General features: G+C 42.8%; 2 protein-coding genes across 2 annotated transcripts in view; both read left to right on the top strand.

The window, feature by feature from the left end:
* The window catches only part of exd3 (exonuclease 3'-5' domain containing 3), a 37,021-nt gene extending 32,816 nt beyond the window's left edge, over positions 1-4,205 (top strand). The window contains exons 19-20 of the mRNA XM_070924795.1: positions 2,899-2,965; positions 3,124-4,205. Of these exons, the coding sequence (XP_070780896.1) occupies positions 2,899-2,965; positions 3,124-3,467 (411 nt within the window). The 3' untranslated portion in view covers positions 3,468-4,205. The remainder of the gene's footprint in view (positions 1-2,898; positions 2,966-3,123) is intronic.
* A 7,278-nt stretch (positions 4,206-11,483) lies between these two features.
* Positions 11,484-12,164, top strand: nrarpa (NOTCH regulated ankyrin repeat protein a). The gene has a single exon (XM_070925201.1). The coding sequence runs from the start codon at positions 11,659-11,661 to the stop codon at positions 11,995-11,997; it is 339 nt and encodes a 112-aa protein (XP_070781302.1). The 5' UTR covers positions 11,484-11,658; the 3' UTR covers positions 11,998-12,164.
* The last annotated feature ends 7,126 nt before the right edge of the window (positions 12,165-19,290 follow it).

Genomic DNA, 19,290 nt, shown 5'->3' with positions numbered 1-19,290 from the left:
TTTTAACCTTAACTTGGACTTGGAAATTCACATTGAGAAGGAAAAGACAACATTTTCAAAGGGAAACGAAGGTGCGGTTCTTGCTCCCCTCATGCTCTTCTTCCCTCGAGTTCCCACGCTGCCCCTTACCTGACTTACCACAATTTGAATCAAATCACTAGTGGCCAATTGGCTGCTCTGACCATGTGACCTATATCGGCCCTAAAAGCACCGCCTTTTGAGATTGCTCTAGGATTTTCCCATGGGAGCTACATACAGAGCCAGTGCAGTGTGTGTGTGTGTGTGTATGTGTGTGTGTTTGAAAACGTTAGGGAAAAATCTCCCACCCCCCTCCCTCCCTCTCTTTTCTACCTCCTCTCCACTATCCCCCTTTCTCTCCTCTTTTTTCCACCACCTCCCATCCTTTGAAACACAGTATCACACTTTAGATAGCCTTTGTTGTCACGGCAAGGAGCATTCTTTCTCTGGCACGGCCACACGGAGTGTGAGAATGCAGGAGGTTCACTGAAAAACACAGAAAGAACAAAAGAAGTAAAAGCAGCAATGTAGCAACGGCCTAAAACCACTTTAAACCAGAGTTTAATAAAAATAAGAGAAAATGTTTGGGTTTGCTGGTTTTAATTTCTGGTTTAACCTTTTGATCTTAAGGCCCTTCTGTTGCAAGAAGAAGCCTGGTGAGAACGCTGACTTAAAGCCAGTATTGAAATATAATTAGTTTGCAAATGCTGTCAAACTGTGAGGAGAAACTAGTATCCTTACTGCAACTTGTCACTACATTCAGTGCCATAGGGAGGGGCGGTTAGAGAAGACATGCATCCGGAAGACACATGTTTAAAGCACAATCAATAACATGGCAGTGTGGACCGGCTGCAGGCATCAGTGCTATAAAAACTTCAAAAGGTCCAGCTGACCAACCTGCTCAGACTGCGGTGACTGAAGCCACATGTCGTGCTTCTTCACAAACATGCTACTTTGCCTGTGCAAACATGCCAAGTTTGAATTGTCTTTCTGAAAAGTCTGTCTGTGTCGATAGACGTGCAGGAGCTGCAGAGACGGCACCTTCATACCCTTGTGCTTCTTAGACTCTCTTTGACAACTGCGTGCCTGAAAACTCTAATTCTTAAGTGGTGCTGTGGAAAAATCAAGTGTTCGTGTCCTGCAGCAAGCCGAAAACTGAAAAAATGTTACTGAAATCATCCGGTCCAAACAGGTTTCAAATCTTAGATGAAGGCACAGAGCCACCATCTGTGTTCATTCAGATATAAGGCCCTAAAAGACCTCACCACTTAATTTTGTCATGTCCATTTCAGTGCACTTACAGCACTGACTGTTCATAAATACGTTTTACCTGCATATCAGTTCACATCACCATGATGTGTATTAATATCACTGCGACATTTGTCATTATGTAATTTTACTTTCTCCATAACATCTTTGCTTAATGTATTTGTATTACAGATCTCGGCAGGATCTTTGCATTTGTGGCTTGCTGTGTTGTGATTAATTATAGATAATACATTATAGAACTATTTCCATCCAGGTTGAGTGTGTGTGAGACGGTGTGCGTGTGTGCCTGCCTGTCCGTGGCTTAGCCTTGAGAGTTCAGAGCAGGTTCTGGCTTGCTCAACTCTGGGAAACTTTGAGCTGAGCAAATAGCTGGGTCTGTTTTCCTGGCTGCCGCCACACTCGTATGTGTGAGCCATGTGTATGCGCTGTGAGCACTTATATGCATGCGGTTTATGCGCACCGAAGTGTAGCCTGTGCAAATTGTAAAGTGTTTTGTCTGTGTGGTGATTTTGTGTGTGTGTGTGTGTGTACGGCAGAATACAAAGAGGAGAATACAGAATGTACTGAGGGAGAGATGAGCTTCATTCCCACAGACAAGTCAGGAGACGACACCTCTGCTATTCCCACACCTCCACTGTCTAGCCGCTTTCTCCTGTCCTGACCTCAGTAACCGCAGAGGCAAACACGGCTCTGCATGTGCACACAGAGGAGAGGACATACTTTTTCTGATTTGCAGTCTTCATTAAACTTTTCCTGGGTAAAGAGACACGAACTGGCCTAAAGTGAGCTAGTCAAGGATCTTTCTTTGTGAGGTCTGCGAGTGTACTTTGATTTACAGCCCACCTCTAAGTGGAATGCTGTTTGCTGGGTGGAGCTCAGGTGTGTTGACAAGGCTTTTAGCACTGACGTGCTGTCAGGATGGCTTACAGACGTGTGTGTGTGTGTGTGTGTGTGTGTGTGTATGTATGTGTGTGTGTGTTAAGGGCCGGCAAACAAGAGGTCACTAATGCCCAACAGAAACCTTTACCATGGAGAAGGACAGGACAGCACGGACATGTGAACGTTACTGAGGCGTAAACGCCGTCTCTACACACACACTCACACACTGATCTGATCTTTCTGTAACACTTAGCCCCTTTCACACCAAAGGGGTAAAAAGGTATATTTGCCATCAGTGTGAATGGGTCAACACAAGTTTTCAGGCTCTGCAACTCTGATCCTACACCTGGTTTAAACACAGGTCTGACACTTTTCAACTTGAGCAGGTGAACTCTGGTCACCATAGTTACCATAGCATTACTTAAAATACTAAAAGTCACTATCTACTTCTGTAGGATTTTGGGGGTCAGCATGTTTAATGTACAAAGGGTTAGTACAAAGAACCCCCCTCCCCCCACACCTTTCTTACGTCAGAATTGGTCAGGCTTTGTCTGACAATTCACCAGCACTCTACATGAGTTGGCGCCCTGTTCATCTCGTACTTTTTCAACATTAAGAAATTTAAATCATACAAATTATTGCTGGCAAACAACTCTGCCACAGCAATGGAAATAGTTGCTCAAAATAAAAGAACAAAATGTGTTTTAACGCTGTTTTTATGTGTTTGTCCAGGCGTGTAACAGCAATAAGTACATGGCGGTGCCCAGAGAGGACATGGTCAGGATGCTTAAACAGAAAGGTCGGTCAAACCACACAGTGTCATGGAAGAGGGTTAATTTTTTAGAATATATACGAATGTATCTACATGCCTGTTTAGTTTAGTTTTGAACTTGCTAACCTCATTTAATTTAGACTTTTCAGGAATAAGTTGTTAAATTTTGGTGTTTTTGTTTGCAGGATTTCTGCAGGACCAGGACGGCACTGAACAACAACAGGAAGAGGAGACGCTGGGTGACATTCTGACCCCCTGTGCGACCCCTGAACCCAGGTATGCCCTTCAGTGTCACTGGGCCCCCCTTTCAGAGCTGGACCCCGACACCCTGACCTTTCCAGGGGGGGTGCCCATACAGCTCCACGCCGTGCCCCCTGGCCTCCTGCCGAGGATACCGCTCTTCTATGTCTGCACCAGATGTGGCAAGGTGTTCTGGGAAGGCTCTCACTTTGGCCGTGTCCTTTCCATGTTTCAGGAGGTCTTACACATAACAGACACTGAATCAGCTGCAGCCGCACAGCAAAACTGACTCACGTACTACAGAATAATCCAGAGGAATCTTTTGCGCATTTAGCTGTCATGAAATCAAATGAAATTGTCTCCTTTTTATTTTTTACTTTTTTAATTGGCTTGATAAGATAATAAAAGACTGAATTTAGGCTGACATTACAAGTGAGAAGTTTCAACACCAACTTTGTATCGCTTGGCATACCAAATCATTTGGATAAATTCTCGTTCATGAGAATTCGGATCTCCTGTTAACCATCTGGTATTAACATTTTCATACCAAAAAAAGAACAGAATAATGTAATGACTGTGGATGATGGCTGAATTATCAGCCCAAAGTTCTTTTTAGATGTATATAGTTTCAACGGTTTTAAAGATTTATGTTTGTAAGAGTTTAAAACTGAACCAAAGACAGCGTTTTGACTCGGTCATCTTTGTTGCATTCACTGTTATACTGTGGCACATTCATGAGGATTCTTGGTTTGGATCATACTGAGATAATTTTACATTTATTCCTCAAGAACACTTTGACTCAGCAGGGAAATATATCATTCAGTCAGTATGTGCATCAACGTTAAGTCTGTTCCGTTGAACACTCTCTGGAGTCACATTTTGTGACATCTCTCTGACAGGACTCTGTTCCTTGGCCTTTTTAGCCGTCTGTGGTACTGTATATGTTCACTCTCTGTGACTACATTTGTATAACGTTTAATTATTTGGCTGGAGGCTGAATATGTGTTAATAAACTGATTTTCATTTATTAGTCTGTGAGAAGTCATAATCGTTTCTGTCAGTCTGCAGGTATTTGTGTTTTTTTGTTTCAGAAAACAGATGGTTAAGGTCTCAGAGTGGAGGATTGATGAGATCATCTAAGCTTCACTGATGTCTGTCAGGTGTAACACTAACAGTGTGGGGGTTTCCTGCCCCGAGGCTGAAGAGCAGACAGGTCACAGAGTAACCCAACACACACACCGCCTGAATCCCTTCATATTTTCTCATACCTCTCTTTCTTTCTTTCTGTCTCCTCTCCTCTGTTCACAAATCCCTCTTTGGATCTGTGTGGTTGCAGAAAAAGAGACTGCCCAAAAGGGGTTTTAAGACATCTAATGAGGAAAATTCTGCAGTTAAAGATTTTCTGGTGTTTTCTGCAGAAGTACATAGTCTGCATTTTGTGGAGGCTACATTGGAAGTGCTGAGTTTTACACTCATAAAATCTAAGAAACCCTAACCATCGCCAGATGTGCACTTTATTTAATTGATCACTTAACTTGCATCAAAAAAGCCACAAAGACAGGTCATACTGTGAATCACTGAGGTAAATGTGTTTTCAATGACTGTTTGAATCACAGCAGCTGCAGGAGGAAGTCAGAGACTAAACTTGATGGTTCTTTTTTAACATTTAAGCTAATTTAGTGAAAGCATTTCTCCAGAACATGCACACCATAACCTGATTATCATATCATGAATAAACACGTTGAAGTTACAGGTGTAAAGTATTTAATATGTGTAAGCTGAAATTCTTGCAGGGAGCTGAGCTGCTGTCTAACTTTCATTACAACAAGTAGTGGAAATAAAAATTAATTTGGAAGGAGGTGTTATCTGACCAAATGTCCCCAATCAGTCCTCTCTCTATCCCCTTTCTTTTCATGTTTTATAGACGTTTAATAATAATAAATAATAAATAATTTGGAAGAAGTGGACATTTTTCAACATCACATGTTTGAACGGCAGGTCGGGATCTATATGTAAGTCATGTAACATCATATTACCAATTACATAACGTTAAGGGTTTTACAAAATGTGGGCTTAAGGCTTTTGTTACCATTAATAATGCTGTTATCTATAATGACATAATAAGTCTTGTCACTTGTCAGAATAATGTTACAAAAGTGGGTGTCAATGGGCGTGAATGCCAAGTTGACTGTTCATTGTTGTGAGTGCTGGGTGAGACGTACTCTGGATCTGAACCTGCTCCTCCTATGTCATGACTACCTCGAACATCTAGGCTACCACCCCAACAAGAAACTGCCTTGGACAAAGGAGATCATGTGGATTACTGTCTCAGACATGACTTACTAGTTCTCAAGCCAGTCAAAGTCCAGGTTCTCCACAGCTCTTTTTCAGAAGGTTAAAGGAATAGTTTGACATTTTGGGAAATATGCTTATTCTCTTCTTTCAAGAGTTAGATGGGAAGATCTAAACAGCTCTCAGGTCTATGTAGGCTAAGGTAGCTTATCTTGGTTTAGCACAAAGACTGGAATCAGGGGGTAACAGCCAGGCAATGGCATTTTTCACAACGTGGACACCTAAAAGTTGCTTTTATTAATGCCTTATAACTGATCTATAAAGCATTAGTAAATGGTTTATAGATATTTATAACGTGACTTCGAACTTATTAACCCTTTTATAAAGTGTGCCTTAGTTAGAAGTGAATCGGCTGGTGTTTATAGATACCAAATACAAAGAAAGAAACACCTTCCAACTTTAAGTCGTGATGTAAATATTCACTTGTATTTCATAAGGGAAGCAGATTTCTATCTCTATATTAAATTATCTCAAATGAGACTTTCAGGTGTTCAAAGGTTTGACGATAAACTGGATGCATGACTGGTCTTGCCAGCAGAAGATGGCCGTTGAGATCAGTCTGGAGGGGAGACCCAATACTTTTCTGCGGGACGTTACAAAGAAAAAATCTCTATATCCGCAAAATGATGGTTGAACCAGACGCCTACTGCCGTAGTTGCTCCTAATAATGTATTTTCGTACTTCTTCTCAAACATACATCCTGTAATACAAAACATCTTGGCATGTTGCCGTGCGCTTTCTTTTTTTAAGCAGAATAACTACAGTAACATTAATCCACCCTGAAGTATTTTTATTGCTATGAATGAAGTCGACACCCTAGCTCCCAAATAAGCCCCTCTCTGTGTGTCTTGTCCCGTCCTTGTCCGGGTGGTCGCAGCCCCTGCCTCTGCGCAGAGCGCGAGCTCTCTGCTGCAGCACCGTGTTATTTGATCCTTGCTCTTTCTTTGCTGGGAAGAAAAGCTCGCCTCTTTCCCACGCTCTACGGACACGTGGTGCCCGGAATGAATTGGATTCAGAAGGCCCTCCCCCCTGGTAAAACGTCACGTCTCTCTCTCTCTCTCTCTCTCTCTCTCTGTCGCTCACACACACACATTGAGTCCAGCATGCTTTCTGGCATGAATTTTAAAGAACCATATTGCCAAAATGTTATGATAAAAAAAAAAAACTGGACATTTTTACATGACAGTTTTACAAGAATTTTCTTTCTTGTATTTCTCCTCTTTAGCGACGTGCATGCGCGCAACATGCCGGGACGGGAAGGGAGGCTCCTCCCGTCTTGTCTGGCTCCGGGCTGCCCCGGGTCTCGGCGCCCAAACTCGGCACAGGGAACCGATCTGCCTCGGTCTGTCCCGCGCTCCGTTTACAGGACAGCCACACAGCACCACGCGTCTCTGGGTTCTTTCTATGTCGCTGGAAAAAACACGTCTTGTTTATCAACACACAGCAGTTGAACTGAGATATGGCTGCAAAAATAGAACCAGAATAGACTCGTATTATCTTTGTGTGACCAGTTTGAGGAGAAGTGTAACTCAGCGCAGCCTCCGGGCCAAGGCGACCCCCAGGCTAACCGCACAGAACCTGACTATGCCCATTAAAGGGGGACTAAAGGGATTTTTGGAGATCGATTATTGCAAATTCTCATTGTGATGGTGTGCGCTTTTACGCACTTATAGAGTGTGTTAACAGCTGAGCCTGTCAAAGAGAAATTCAGAGATTGTAAAATAATTGTTTAAAATATTTCATCTCTGCTTGATGTGTATCTACACAACCGCCTCATGATTGTATCTGGGTTTGGCTGCTTCCCAGACGCACATTACCAAGAAAGACTCAGGAGCGAAGTGGTGGGGGGGCAGAGAGGGGAGAGCAAATGCCACAGAGTTTGGGGGAGAAACTCATCCAATCGGAGAAACTTTTGGCTCCTGCGGTCTGTGCAAATGTTTTCCAAGTGTCCAGACGCACTGCAGCCAAAGCTCTGATAGCGGACAGATGTTCCTGATTTTCCAGAAGATGTTCTGCACCATTCAGTAACCCTCAGAAAAAAAACATGTATATAACAAACATAATAAAAACTTATACTGATCCTAAAACTATCAAATCTGAAAAAGTAATAACTCCATATTCTTTGTACACTTCCTTCCAATGTGCTGTGGGTTTTGAACTACAAACAGCAGTATGTCCATACAGGTCAAAGCTGTGTCCTATGAAGACAGGTGAGAGGAACACACATTTGTTACTGTAGCCTATATAAAAATGTCTGTGTTTGCTATTCACCACATTTCTATGAATGAGTCAGAGCCGCAGTCTTTTGTTTTGGAGCATTTGCAGCTGTGGGCCACTTGTTGAAGAGGAACAAACAGAAAGCACAAACAGTCACCAGCAGATGCACCTGAAAGTGTCCAAAACAGATGAATCACAGTCTCCCACACAAACTGCTTGGCCTATTGTTCATCCTTTATTCTCACTGGAGCAGGTCATAAAGTGAAACACCTACATTTAAACAAATCCATGTCAAACATCTAAGATTATACAGTGGCCAATAGAAATACTTATTTCTGATTGGCTGGCAGACCAATCATTGTATACTGACTGGGACACTTTTAAACATAGTTCAAGCCAACAGTTAAACCACAGTTCTAGACCAGCATGCATGATGTTAACTAGCAGATTTCAGTCACTGTTGAAATGTACTAGAGGCTTAAAGTCAAGTCAGTTTTATCTATATAGCCCAAGATTACAAATTTACCTCAAAGGGGCTTCAAACTTTAAAAGTAGATCATGATGAGCTTTTGTGGCCTTGGTTTGAATCTTGATAACGCACCCCAGGTGTCCTGTTATAGAGAATAATGAACTCAAGAAATCCAGTTTGATTTGGGCTATGTGGTCGCTTTTTTTTTAAAGAAAATCTTGGATAGATTTGTGGTTGATTAGTAAGTGGCAGTGTGTGATGACATGCTCCTATTTAGAAAAATAATGGACAAGGTGACAATTGCCATGAATTTCTGCTGCCAATGTTATTTCATAGCTTCATCACGCTTATACCATGACCACCAAAAATAATAAGTGAAGATCACTAGATACTGTATAGTACATCCTTTTTTAAAGTTTGTTTGTAGTCCAAGTTATGTGAACCTGCTTTTTCGACTGCAGTTAAGTGAAGTAACTTGAAGCATAGATGATGTGTCTAAAGGTTAGCTGTGGTTTAATAAACCAACCATGCTTGTGCATTTATTCAGAGCTGTGGTTGAACGGTTTACTTGAGTTATGTTTCTGGTGCCACAATGTATGACTTTAATTGACACCTGCCAGCCAGTCTAACACAACAAACATCTTCCATGAACCTGACTCTATCTAAAATATAGTCATGTTTTCAGTCATGTCTGGGGGGGGGGGGCGGTTGTAGATTAAATAAAATAGGTTGTGACCTCCATATGTGGGATCCCCGGTTGCTGTCTGGTGCACAGATGCACAATCACACACTCACGTAGACAGATGCAGCCACAGACGTGCGCCAAATTGTACAGTTCAGAGTGTGGGAAAAAGAGGACAGTGTGAAAGCCACCAACCCATCAGAGCGGAGAGCGGTTTGTAAAGTGCTACGCAGATGAGATGAAGTATGGGGCCGCCAAACGGAGCAAACGGCCCGAGGGAGGCTGAGATGTACCTGCTGTAGTTTTCACATATTTCTCTCCCTCCATCTGTCTATCTATGTATCCTCTGTCACTTTCACATGCATTCTTTCTGTCAAACTTCTATCAATATCTCACCATCTTCTCTCTCTCTCTCTCTCTCTCTCTCTCTCTCTCTCTCTCTCTCTCTCTCTCTCTCTCTCTCTCTCTCTCTCTCTCTCTCTCACACACACACACACACACACACACACACACATACATATGTATATACACACACACACACACACACACACACAGGCACCCAGTTCCCACGGTGGCAGGGGGGAGCTCAGCGGCGTGTCAATCTGCGCACAGCGTCACCTCTTTTCACTTGCAAAAAGGAAGTGGCGCAGGCCTTTTGTTATTTCAAGTCCCACAGTCTAGTCATCTCAAAACAACTGGAATATACCCGCAGTTTATGATTCAAACAGCCACCTATAATCTCCTCCTCAAAGGTGTTTTTTATACGACCGTTTGGGGGTTTGTATGTTACTGTCCTCCCCATTTGGTTCGGAGGAAATCTCTGTCTGCAGAGAACACACACCTCTCTGAGGTTTCAGATTTTTTTGTTGTTGTGAAAAAGATGCGTTCAAGCTCGAGACAGCCGCTTTTAAAACTGCATTTATATCTATGTCTGTCGTGAGGCTTGGAAAATAAACATATTTGTATGTCCCGCTTTTAACTTTAAATGCACCGACTGGAATTGCCTGTACCCACAAGAGCACAAACTGGTAGCCTCCTCAACATTTGGTTCATTGTTTTTAACATCATGTTTGTGCTCAAATGAACTGAGCTGTTCACTGACACTCGGTCATTCGTTTTCAGGGTCACACTGGAGGGAAAGTTGGGCCGCGTAAAGCAGCACAGAGCTGTAAACCACACCCTCTCCTGGATAGTGTATCATTATCAGCACCTCTTTCACACCAAGGGGTGTTAATGAGCCCACATACCCCGTTACTTCCAAGAAACGTATATTAATTAATTATTTTGACTAATATCAGGCTATATGTAGTCCTCGAGCTTTTTCCCTTTTAAGAACTTAAATCGGGAGTGATTAAAGTGAAATAATACGAGTCAAAATAAAACAGACTATATGTCCAATGTCACATTTTAATATTGCGTAAAGTTGCATGTGTGAATTACGTTTTTATAAGCCTATTTCATTTGATTCTTTAGTACTTTTGGCATGAATAAAATCCCCTCTGGTGCTCTTCAGTCATTTGCATTGCTGTCAATGAGACGTGGAGACGCTTGATTGACGTTTTGTTTCAAGTTCCTGTTGATGTTAATCCAGTGGATGATCCTACACAACGCGCCCGCTTTCTCAACACTTTACAGCCCCGGCAGCACCATGCCTCTGGCTTTCAGTCCGCTTCCTGGGGTCGGCTACAGGAGATCGGATATGGAGCTCACCGTAATATTGCTGCGGGCGGCTTGTTTAATATTTCTGCAGCAACATTTGGCTCCCCCCTCGGAAGACCACGCCCCCTCCCTGCAGATTCACAGGGCCCCGATCCCTCCCCCTAACCGAGCCGGCAGCCTATAACCTCCCCGGGTTTCCGCCCATTCCTCCACAGTTGATTCTTTGGGATGGTATTGTCATGCAAATAAAGGACGCGTAAAATATTCCCCCAGAGCGCAGCGCAGGGCAGAGACTCACACGGACCGCGCGGAGGACACAGACCGGGCCACACGGTGGATTTGTATCGTTTTCGTCGCCACGGACCCGTCCATCTCTCACAGGTAAGTCACAAAACTGCAGCGGATTACATTTCCAGACATGTAAGTGGCAAAAAATCAAGCTGTGTGTCCGTGCGTAAACGTGTGCGCACGGAGGTGTCCCCTCTCACTCTCGGATGTGGCGGAATGTGGGGTCTCTCTGGCAGTCTGCTGGTGAGGAATCGGGATTCATGCGGACTTCTCTTGTCTTTTTTGTCTTTCTCAGACACCCGGGCCACATGAGCAGCGACACATTGCCGGGACGTGTCGCCAGGAAACAGATCGGACCGTTCAAGGAAAACCTGCGGAGGCTGCCCTGTGGAGATAGTGGTCACACTTCCAATTTCCACGAGTGAAGTCGGAGGTGACTCTGCTCCATCCCCTGCTACAGGCTACCTGCTGCTGCTGCTGCTGCTGCTGCTGCTTCAGAGGGGGAACTACATCTAGAGACCCCTGGATCGCTTGAGAGCACCCTCTTATGTTTTAGGGATTTTAGGATCTCTCAAATATTAACATTTTTGCACACCAAGTGTGTTATCTCCTCTCTTGTCCTTTTTGGGATATATACAGTGCTCCTTTTTTTCCTCTTTTAGTACTTTAAAGTGCCTTAATAACTGGTTATAGTCCAGTGTAACTGTGGCATTGTCACCAGACCAGAGACGCTCAACAGGGAGAAGACGATTATTATCAGCTTTACAGCCCAGGCAGGATTACTGGTTCCCCACCCTCCAGCGAGCTGCAACCATGAGCCAGGCGGATGTGTCGACTTGCTCCGCGCCGCAGAGGGTTTTCCAGGAGGCGGTGAAGAAGGGCAACACCAAGGAGCTGCACTCGTTGCTGCAGAACATGACAAACTGCGAGTTCAACGTCAACTCCTTTGGGCCGGAAGGACAGACGGCCCTCCACCAGTCCGTCATTGACGGCAACCTGGAGCTGGTAAAACTGCTGGTGAAGTTTGGTGCAGATATCCGGCTGGCCAACAGGGAAGGGTGGAGCGCTTTACACATCGCCGCCTTCGGGGGCCACCAAGACATTGTGCTATACCTCATCACCAAGGCCAAGTACTCCTCTGGCGCCCGGTGATCTGTCTCTGCTGTCAGGTAAAATGAGAAAATAAAAAAAATAACAAAACAACAAGTGGAAAATAAAACTGCAACACACGGGAAAGCCAGGCTCTTGTAAAAGCAAAACAAAACTGCCATTATCTACATAGTTGTGCCAAATTATATATATGTAAAAAAGGAAATAAAAATAGGCCTGCACAATAATCTTCCCTCATTGTAAACCAAACGGGGCCCTCTGTGCGCTCCTGGGTGAAGCACCGCATGCTTCATACACAGCGCTTCAGCATGAATCTTTAACAAAAGAAAACGCCTTTTTCGGTGAGTTTGTTGGTACTAAAGCTTTCCTCTTGAATGTGTATACTAGATCTTGTCGTCCACTATAAAAAAAGAAGCCAGTGTCTGTGTATCACATGTGTGTGTTTGGACTCCAGAGTGCAGATGGCCCAGTTTTTTTTTCTTCCTCTCCATGACCTCCCATATCCCCCAGTATACAGCTGAATAGTTTCTTTGTGGGGGGCGCAGATTTCTGACCTGTTGCTCCTCATTGTTCACTTGTTAAAAACCTTCTTCTTTTTTTTAAGTTATTTGATATGAAACACGGCACTTGATGCTACATGGCTGCATGCTGGAATATCTGAAAGGGAAGACACATGAACAAGAGAAGAAGGGTTGCCCTCTGTCGGCTACCAGAGGTCTGTTTTCTTTAATAGATTCATTGATTTTTTTTTGTTTGTTTGTACTCAAAGAGCGGCATTATGGCTATCCAACACGCTTTCAGATGTGTAATCACTATGTAACAACAACTGACTCCATCATTGTTGTGAAGTACTGTACACAAATAGCTTTACTTTGTTTCTGTTTTGTAAGAGAAAAGGAAAGGGACAGTAGCTGAATGCGCTCTGCCTACAGATCTTGCCATGCTGGCGTCCAACAGTTCAGGCCAGTGCGACCACTTTGCCGGTGGTCATTGTGTTATTAAAAAGAGAGAAAAAAAACCGCTGCTTTCGCTTTGTATCAAAAAAAGAAAAAAGAAAAGTCGCATTTGGAATTCACTTTATAATCTCCTTTCAGTATTTTATTAACATCCTAGTCATCACTGTGAAAGCAGGCTGGGTTTTTTTATTTTATTTATGAAGGTACATTGAGAAGATGCATTTTTTTGAGTATGTTGTGGTTCTTCTTTAAAAAACAAACACATCTATAAGTGTAAGAATATCTAGGGTGACTCAAGCTGCTTCAGACTCGTAGTGTAAACTGTCCCGTGTGGAGGTAGACCTGCCACTCCCCTGAAACCCCTCTGTTATAGCCTGTTGACCCTCAAGAGGACTTTCTCTCCCCCCCTCCCCTCCCCACCCTCCCTTCCTCCCATTAAAAGGACTTTGTTTGGTTGCCTTTTGCCAGCTACCTCGACTATAAAGTATTCTCAAGTTGTTCAGCTCTCTCGCCACTCTGCCACGTTGTTTTTTTTGGAGTCTGAAGAGATTCACAATATTGTCTGTGATCCTCCGCGTGCCAGTATAGGCCTGTAGCCTGTGTTTTGTTTTGCTATGTAGCCTGACAGACATGATGGACTAAAATACGGAAGATGCAATGAACCCATCCCTGCATCCTCAGTCGGGACAGTTTATTCTACACTACAACCAAACCAATTCTGACAAGCAAAGCGTCGTTTTTGCCTTTTCTGCAAGGGAGTCTGTGGTTCTCTCTCTCTCTCTCTCTCTCTCTCTCTCTCTCTCTCTGTATGTCTCTCTCTCACACACATACTGCCATTGTTTTCCTTATAATCCTCCACTTCTCTCTCTCTATATATATATCTGTCTCTCTTTCTGTCTTCATCAGCCTGTATGGTCGTTTTTGTTTTCTATATTTTTTCAGTCATACAAAAAAAATGGAATTGTATCGCATGACTTATAAATGCAGGGAGTTTTATTGCACAAAAACATGCGGAGCCTTGTGCGCCCCCAGTGTTTGTACGGGGTAACTGCAGGAGCCAAGGCTTTGGAATAGTTACTACTACTGAGCAGGACCCTAATACTGTTGGACGATGAAGACTTAACAACAACAACAACAACAACACATGACTAAAGCAGGATGTCACAGAAAAAGGAAAAAAAAAGAAAGAATTTGGTTTCATAAACTTGCCTGCTGCATTTTGAAAGTCATGGCACCCTAACATTTGTATCAATGCTGCTTGTATGTTTCTTTATTTTTTTTGTCAATGTTGATGTTTTTATTTTAAAGCCTACTGCTCAAATGGCCAACAGTTGTGTAGAAGCTTCACAGCAGCACCGATTCACCTCATGAGAAGCTGTTGAAAGAGTGTGTGTTTTTAAATTGAAGTGTGTGTGTGTGTGTGTGTGTGAGATTGTGTGCTCTTCATGAGGCCCCCCGTGTCGCTGTGTTGAAACCAGTCATCCAGACTGAGAACTTCCCATTTTAAACCTGGAACAGCCACGAATAACTGAAGCGATAGATCCACTACATCAAGGTATAGATTGGTATCAGGCAACAAATGAAATATGCATCGCTTGTCTTAAACTTGATGGGTTTTGTTTTATTTTTATTTTTAATTTTTTTGAATATTGCACTGATGTCTGTTGTTGAAAAGTTGGCTTTTATGTGTCAACATTTAAATTTTTTTCTGAATAGAAAAAAAAACAAACACAACAAAATACTATTGTATAAATATATGCTCCAGGTGATAATGTCCTAATGTGTGTGTTACTTTGTGGAAAAAAACATGATGTTTTTTTCAAACAAAGATGCGTGTATCTCTGTGATTGGGTGTATGTATATATACATATGGATATATATATATTGGCGATGATGATGATGATATCTTGGGGCACTTTCTTTTCTGAAGTGCTGTCTTCCTGTTTTTTTTGAAAGGGGAATAATACATTTGATGGTAAGATCATTGTAACATGATTAAAAATTGCACGGTTGTGTGGTTGTTTGGCTTACCAGGGTCATAACATTTATGACGTAAGGAGCCAGCCGCTGGATTGGTGTACATGAGTGAGATGATTTTTTTTTTAAAGAAAAAAAAACCAAGTGCTGACTTCTTTGGACCAAGTTGTGTTTCTGGTCTTGCTTCATTTCAAGCGAGAGGAAACAGCTGATTTTTCATGAGTGATGCAGATGTTCCATCATGTTTGATTTATTTTAATTTTTTTGTTTGTTTTCTGTTTGTATTCTTTTATTTTTGAACGTTTGTAACACTGTGATGATGACGTGACGTCATGTGGAGATGAGTGCTGTATTATTTTTGTACGTTTGTGTACAAGCCAGTAAAGAAATCATTAAACTCAAATTCTCTGTGTATGCATACATTTCTTCCTCATCTCCCAAGCAAAAGCTACATTACTCTGCCTCAACCCCCCCCCCCCCCCCCCCCCTTACTGCATTTTTCATAGAAAAGGTTGGTTTGGGAAACACCCCCCCCCCACACACACACACCCTCCTCCCTCCCTCTCTCTTTCTCTTCTCCCTCCCCTGTCTTCCAAGCAGGGCCCAACCCAGATCCCCATTCTCTCCTTTTGTCATTCATCTGGCCTCATCCTTTCACTGCCGGGATAAAAGAGCCCAGTGCATTGTGGGTAGGCTCAGTTTAAAGAAGGGTCCCCTCCCCTGTGTGTGTTGTGGGAGAGCTGGTTTTATGTTACCCCCACACACTCAAAAACTTTCCAACACACACTCCTCTCTTGTGCTCTCTTTTCTAATGATCAAGCTTTGCGCTACAATTCAGCTCTCTGCTAACAACCTACGTTTGCCTCTCACTTCAGTTTGTCTTTCACTCATTAGCTACATTATCTCTTTTTCTCAAATTATCTTTGTTCCTTTTATTTCACTCACCCGTCCCATACGCTGTACAACTAAAAGAAATCCGCTATCAGCTGAATTGTTGGAGGGGAACAAAACATCTTCCTACTTGTTATTTTTTTAATGTCTATTTTTGTGATTTTTCTTGTGAAATATGTACTCAGCCTCCTGTAATGATGCATGAAATGGCCCTGAAAATGCTTGGTTAAACTGTTAACCACTCTCACTTCATTTGGACCCGTCATGATTCAAAAAAGCTGGAACACACACACATTCATTTGCAGCCAAAAACAGTTGAGAAACGCTGTCAGTGTGTGCATTTAGTACTGCCTTTAAAATTTTCATTTTTAACCCTTTTCTGTGCAGAAGAGCTCAGTTTTGGCTTCTTGTCCTGTTTTTATCTCCTTTCAAATGTACTTGCAGCGTAAGTACACTGTGGGTTACATTTTGAGTCTTGGCACCTGTTTATTTGAAGTGAAGCCTTTGGTTGAGTCATGTTCTCCCCGTTTCATGGAAATGCTGAGTTGCAACTGATATTGCAGACTTGTGGGAGGGTCGTGGGAAAAGCGGCACGACAATACATCTTTCTACATGTTGGACCTGTTCGTGTTGTAACATTTACTGGGTGTCAACCTGCAGCTAACTGGAAATGTTTGAGTAAAGAGGGTGTTACAAGTGAGACGGCAACGACGGCTGTGGTTTGAGTTTTTCATTTCTGTATGATCCTGCATTTAAATTCTCAGTGAAACAAAGACCAGTGAAAGTTTGCTATTGTTGGAGCGGCCGTTAAACTTGCTGTCTGAGCTGCAGCTGAACCATATATGACCTCAGCTCAAATGTTCTGCACCGATCTGATGCATTTCTTTGTCAAACTCAACACCAGCAAAAGTTAGCTCCTCTAAACACCAGCCCCTCTGTGTTTTGATACCGTGGCAGGCCGAAGCGGGCTATCTGGCCTGCTGCTCGCTTGTCCTTTCCTCTCTCCCCTCCCAGTCTCTCACTTCTGCAGGATGTTTTTGTTGAGCTGGCTTCCCTATTGTTCACACACTGAGTTGGCTGGCCTCCCAGGGTTGCTGCTGGCTGCTAGGCCCCCTAATAGGTTCTTCATGTGCCTTGGCTTCCCTCGCCCATCTTGGTCTGGCCTGTGCAGTGGAGCGGCCTGCTTTAGTGAGCCAGACAACACAAGGCATGTCTGGGAAGAATTTTGCAGAGAAGTTAGTGAGAGAAAATCAGATGAAGAATTGTTTGGGGAATAGCATCAAGTCCAGAAAATGTAAAGAGAGTCGCATCAAAATCACTTAATTAAATCAGTAAACAGGCCACATTGGCCAATGTCACAGTCCTGTGCATGTATTGCCTGTTTTTGTATTTCCCAGATAATTTGAGTAAGATATCGTTGGTGGGTCGATGTTACAGCAGCTGCAATCAAGTGCATCTGTGTGATTATCTTCCATCTCTCATTCAAAAGGCCATTGTTCAGGGGCTCATAAAATATTCATATCCATGCTCACACCCCTCATTTGAAGGGTTACACTTGATCTGTAAGACACAAGATTAACTGAACATCTTGTGATATGTGTAAAAACGCAATTTAATTGGTTTTGCAACACTGAATTCCTCATTTTATAACGGCTCCTGTTCAACATGCGCACAATGATGTGAGCTTTGATTGTGAGATCCAGCGAGTGACTTCCTCAAAGGGCCTCGGTGTTGCCGTCTGATTGAGTAACAATGTGATACAAAAGGCTTGTTTGAATGAGGTCTGTTTTACATATAGGATGAGAACACATATGAGGAACTTTTAGAGTTGCTGCAGGAACCTGTGGGGCGATGACAGCCACATAAAGAGGAACTTAGTGAAACGTTTAACAGCCTTTCCAGTATCTTGACTTATGCTACACAATAGGTTGTGATTTTACTTAGATGTTGCCCTCCACATGACACCCATGATGCTGTCTAAATGACCTCAGGCTGATAAGGTGAAAATAACTTAGTGTACTATTTTTACCCTTGAGACTACAGTGAAGTACTGTGAGACTTTATTTATCTTTGTGGCAAGTTTTTCTATTTGTTACTTGACTGCACCAGACATTGTCAGCTACTAGAGCTAGTTGGTTTCCAGTGTTTTCTTTAGGGAAATGGTTAATAACTATAACCATGGAGGCTCGGAGTCACTTCATCTAAACTGGATTTCTTCCAAATATTGACATCTCCCAAAATATGTACTAGGTGCTACTTAGGATTAAAGTGTTAAAGCCCTTACACACCCATAGTCCACCCACACAGGTGTTTTCACGTATGTTGCCTGTATGTTGTGTACAGACTTGATTTGACTCTCCTGGTATTTTTTGCACCTGTTAGGACAGGACAACTTACGCACATACATACGCTGGTACATCAAGTTTGGTAATGTCATTTATTTCCCATCATAGCTCCATATAATACCTGTGTGGGTGTGCAGGGCCTTTAAATATGTTTACAATTATTAATGAACAATGGCACAGAGGGATAGGCTTGTACCAGTGTGCATGGCTGTTTAGTGATTTTACACAATGTACACACCTTTTTTTTTGGTCTCCACCAACTCCTGAGAAAGGTATCTGGCTCTTTAGTGGCTAAATGCTCCACTATGTTCACCAGGTTGTTGCTAACTGCGAAAAAACAGTGAATTAAAAGATGGTAAAATGCTCTGTAGAGCTGAGGGAAACTGCAGACTTCTTCGTGGTTTCGTCACTGCAAATGAATTTTCCTACATTTCCCATAACTCTCAAGCAGTTAGCTACTCGATATACCATAACAAGTAAGACCGTAGCAGAAAGAAAACAACTTATCTCATGTATTTCTTCATTCTGAAGTTACATAGGTTTTCTTTCATGCATGCAGCATTTCAGATAGACATGTAACAATCAATAATCTTATGTACACGAGACGGAGCTTCCCTCTTTTCCTTTCTCCATAGTCTCATCAGGACATGTATCTGTGTCTAACAGCTACTATTGATGGGACAGGAGATTGTTTATTTTTTATTTATTTGAGTTGTTATCGTGGCAACAACTGATTCCACAGCCTCATTTCCTAACACATCAGCACGTTTTTCTGTGGATTCATCCTGTGTGAAATCCTTTTTGACAATCTTACACCGTGTTGCCATGGAGCACATGATCATTGCTCCCCACAGCACCAGCCAAAGTCCAGTGAAATCAGCACAGAGTCATGATGCTGGAGGATGACAGTGAGCTTTAAATCCTGCTGATACAACACTTTCTCTCCGAAAACAAAAACATGTCTGTCGCTAAACACGACCAAGTGAACACCCCCCCCCCCCCTCCACACACACACACACACACACCCCAAAGTCTGCCTGTGAGTAAGAAGGGGAGTAAAAGAAATAAAGTGAGAGAGAGAGAGAGAGAGAGAGACAGGTGGTCGGGCCGGTCTTTTCCTTGCCCTCCGCTCCTTTTTGAACTTTTCTTTCATTCTTCCAGTTCAT

This window comes from Enoplosus armatus, chromosome 18 (assembly GCF_043641665.1).
Source record: "Enoplosus armatus isolate fEnoArm2 chromosome 18, fEnoArm2.hap1, whole genome shotgun sequence".
In the NCBI taxonomy this organism is placed as follows: Eukaryota; Metazoa; Chordata; class Actinopteri; order Centrarchiformes; family Enoplosidae; genus Enoplosus; species Enoplosus armatus.
The sequence above is the reverse complement of the archived record's forward strand: the minus strand, read 5'-3'. Positions and strand labels throughout refer to the sequence as shown.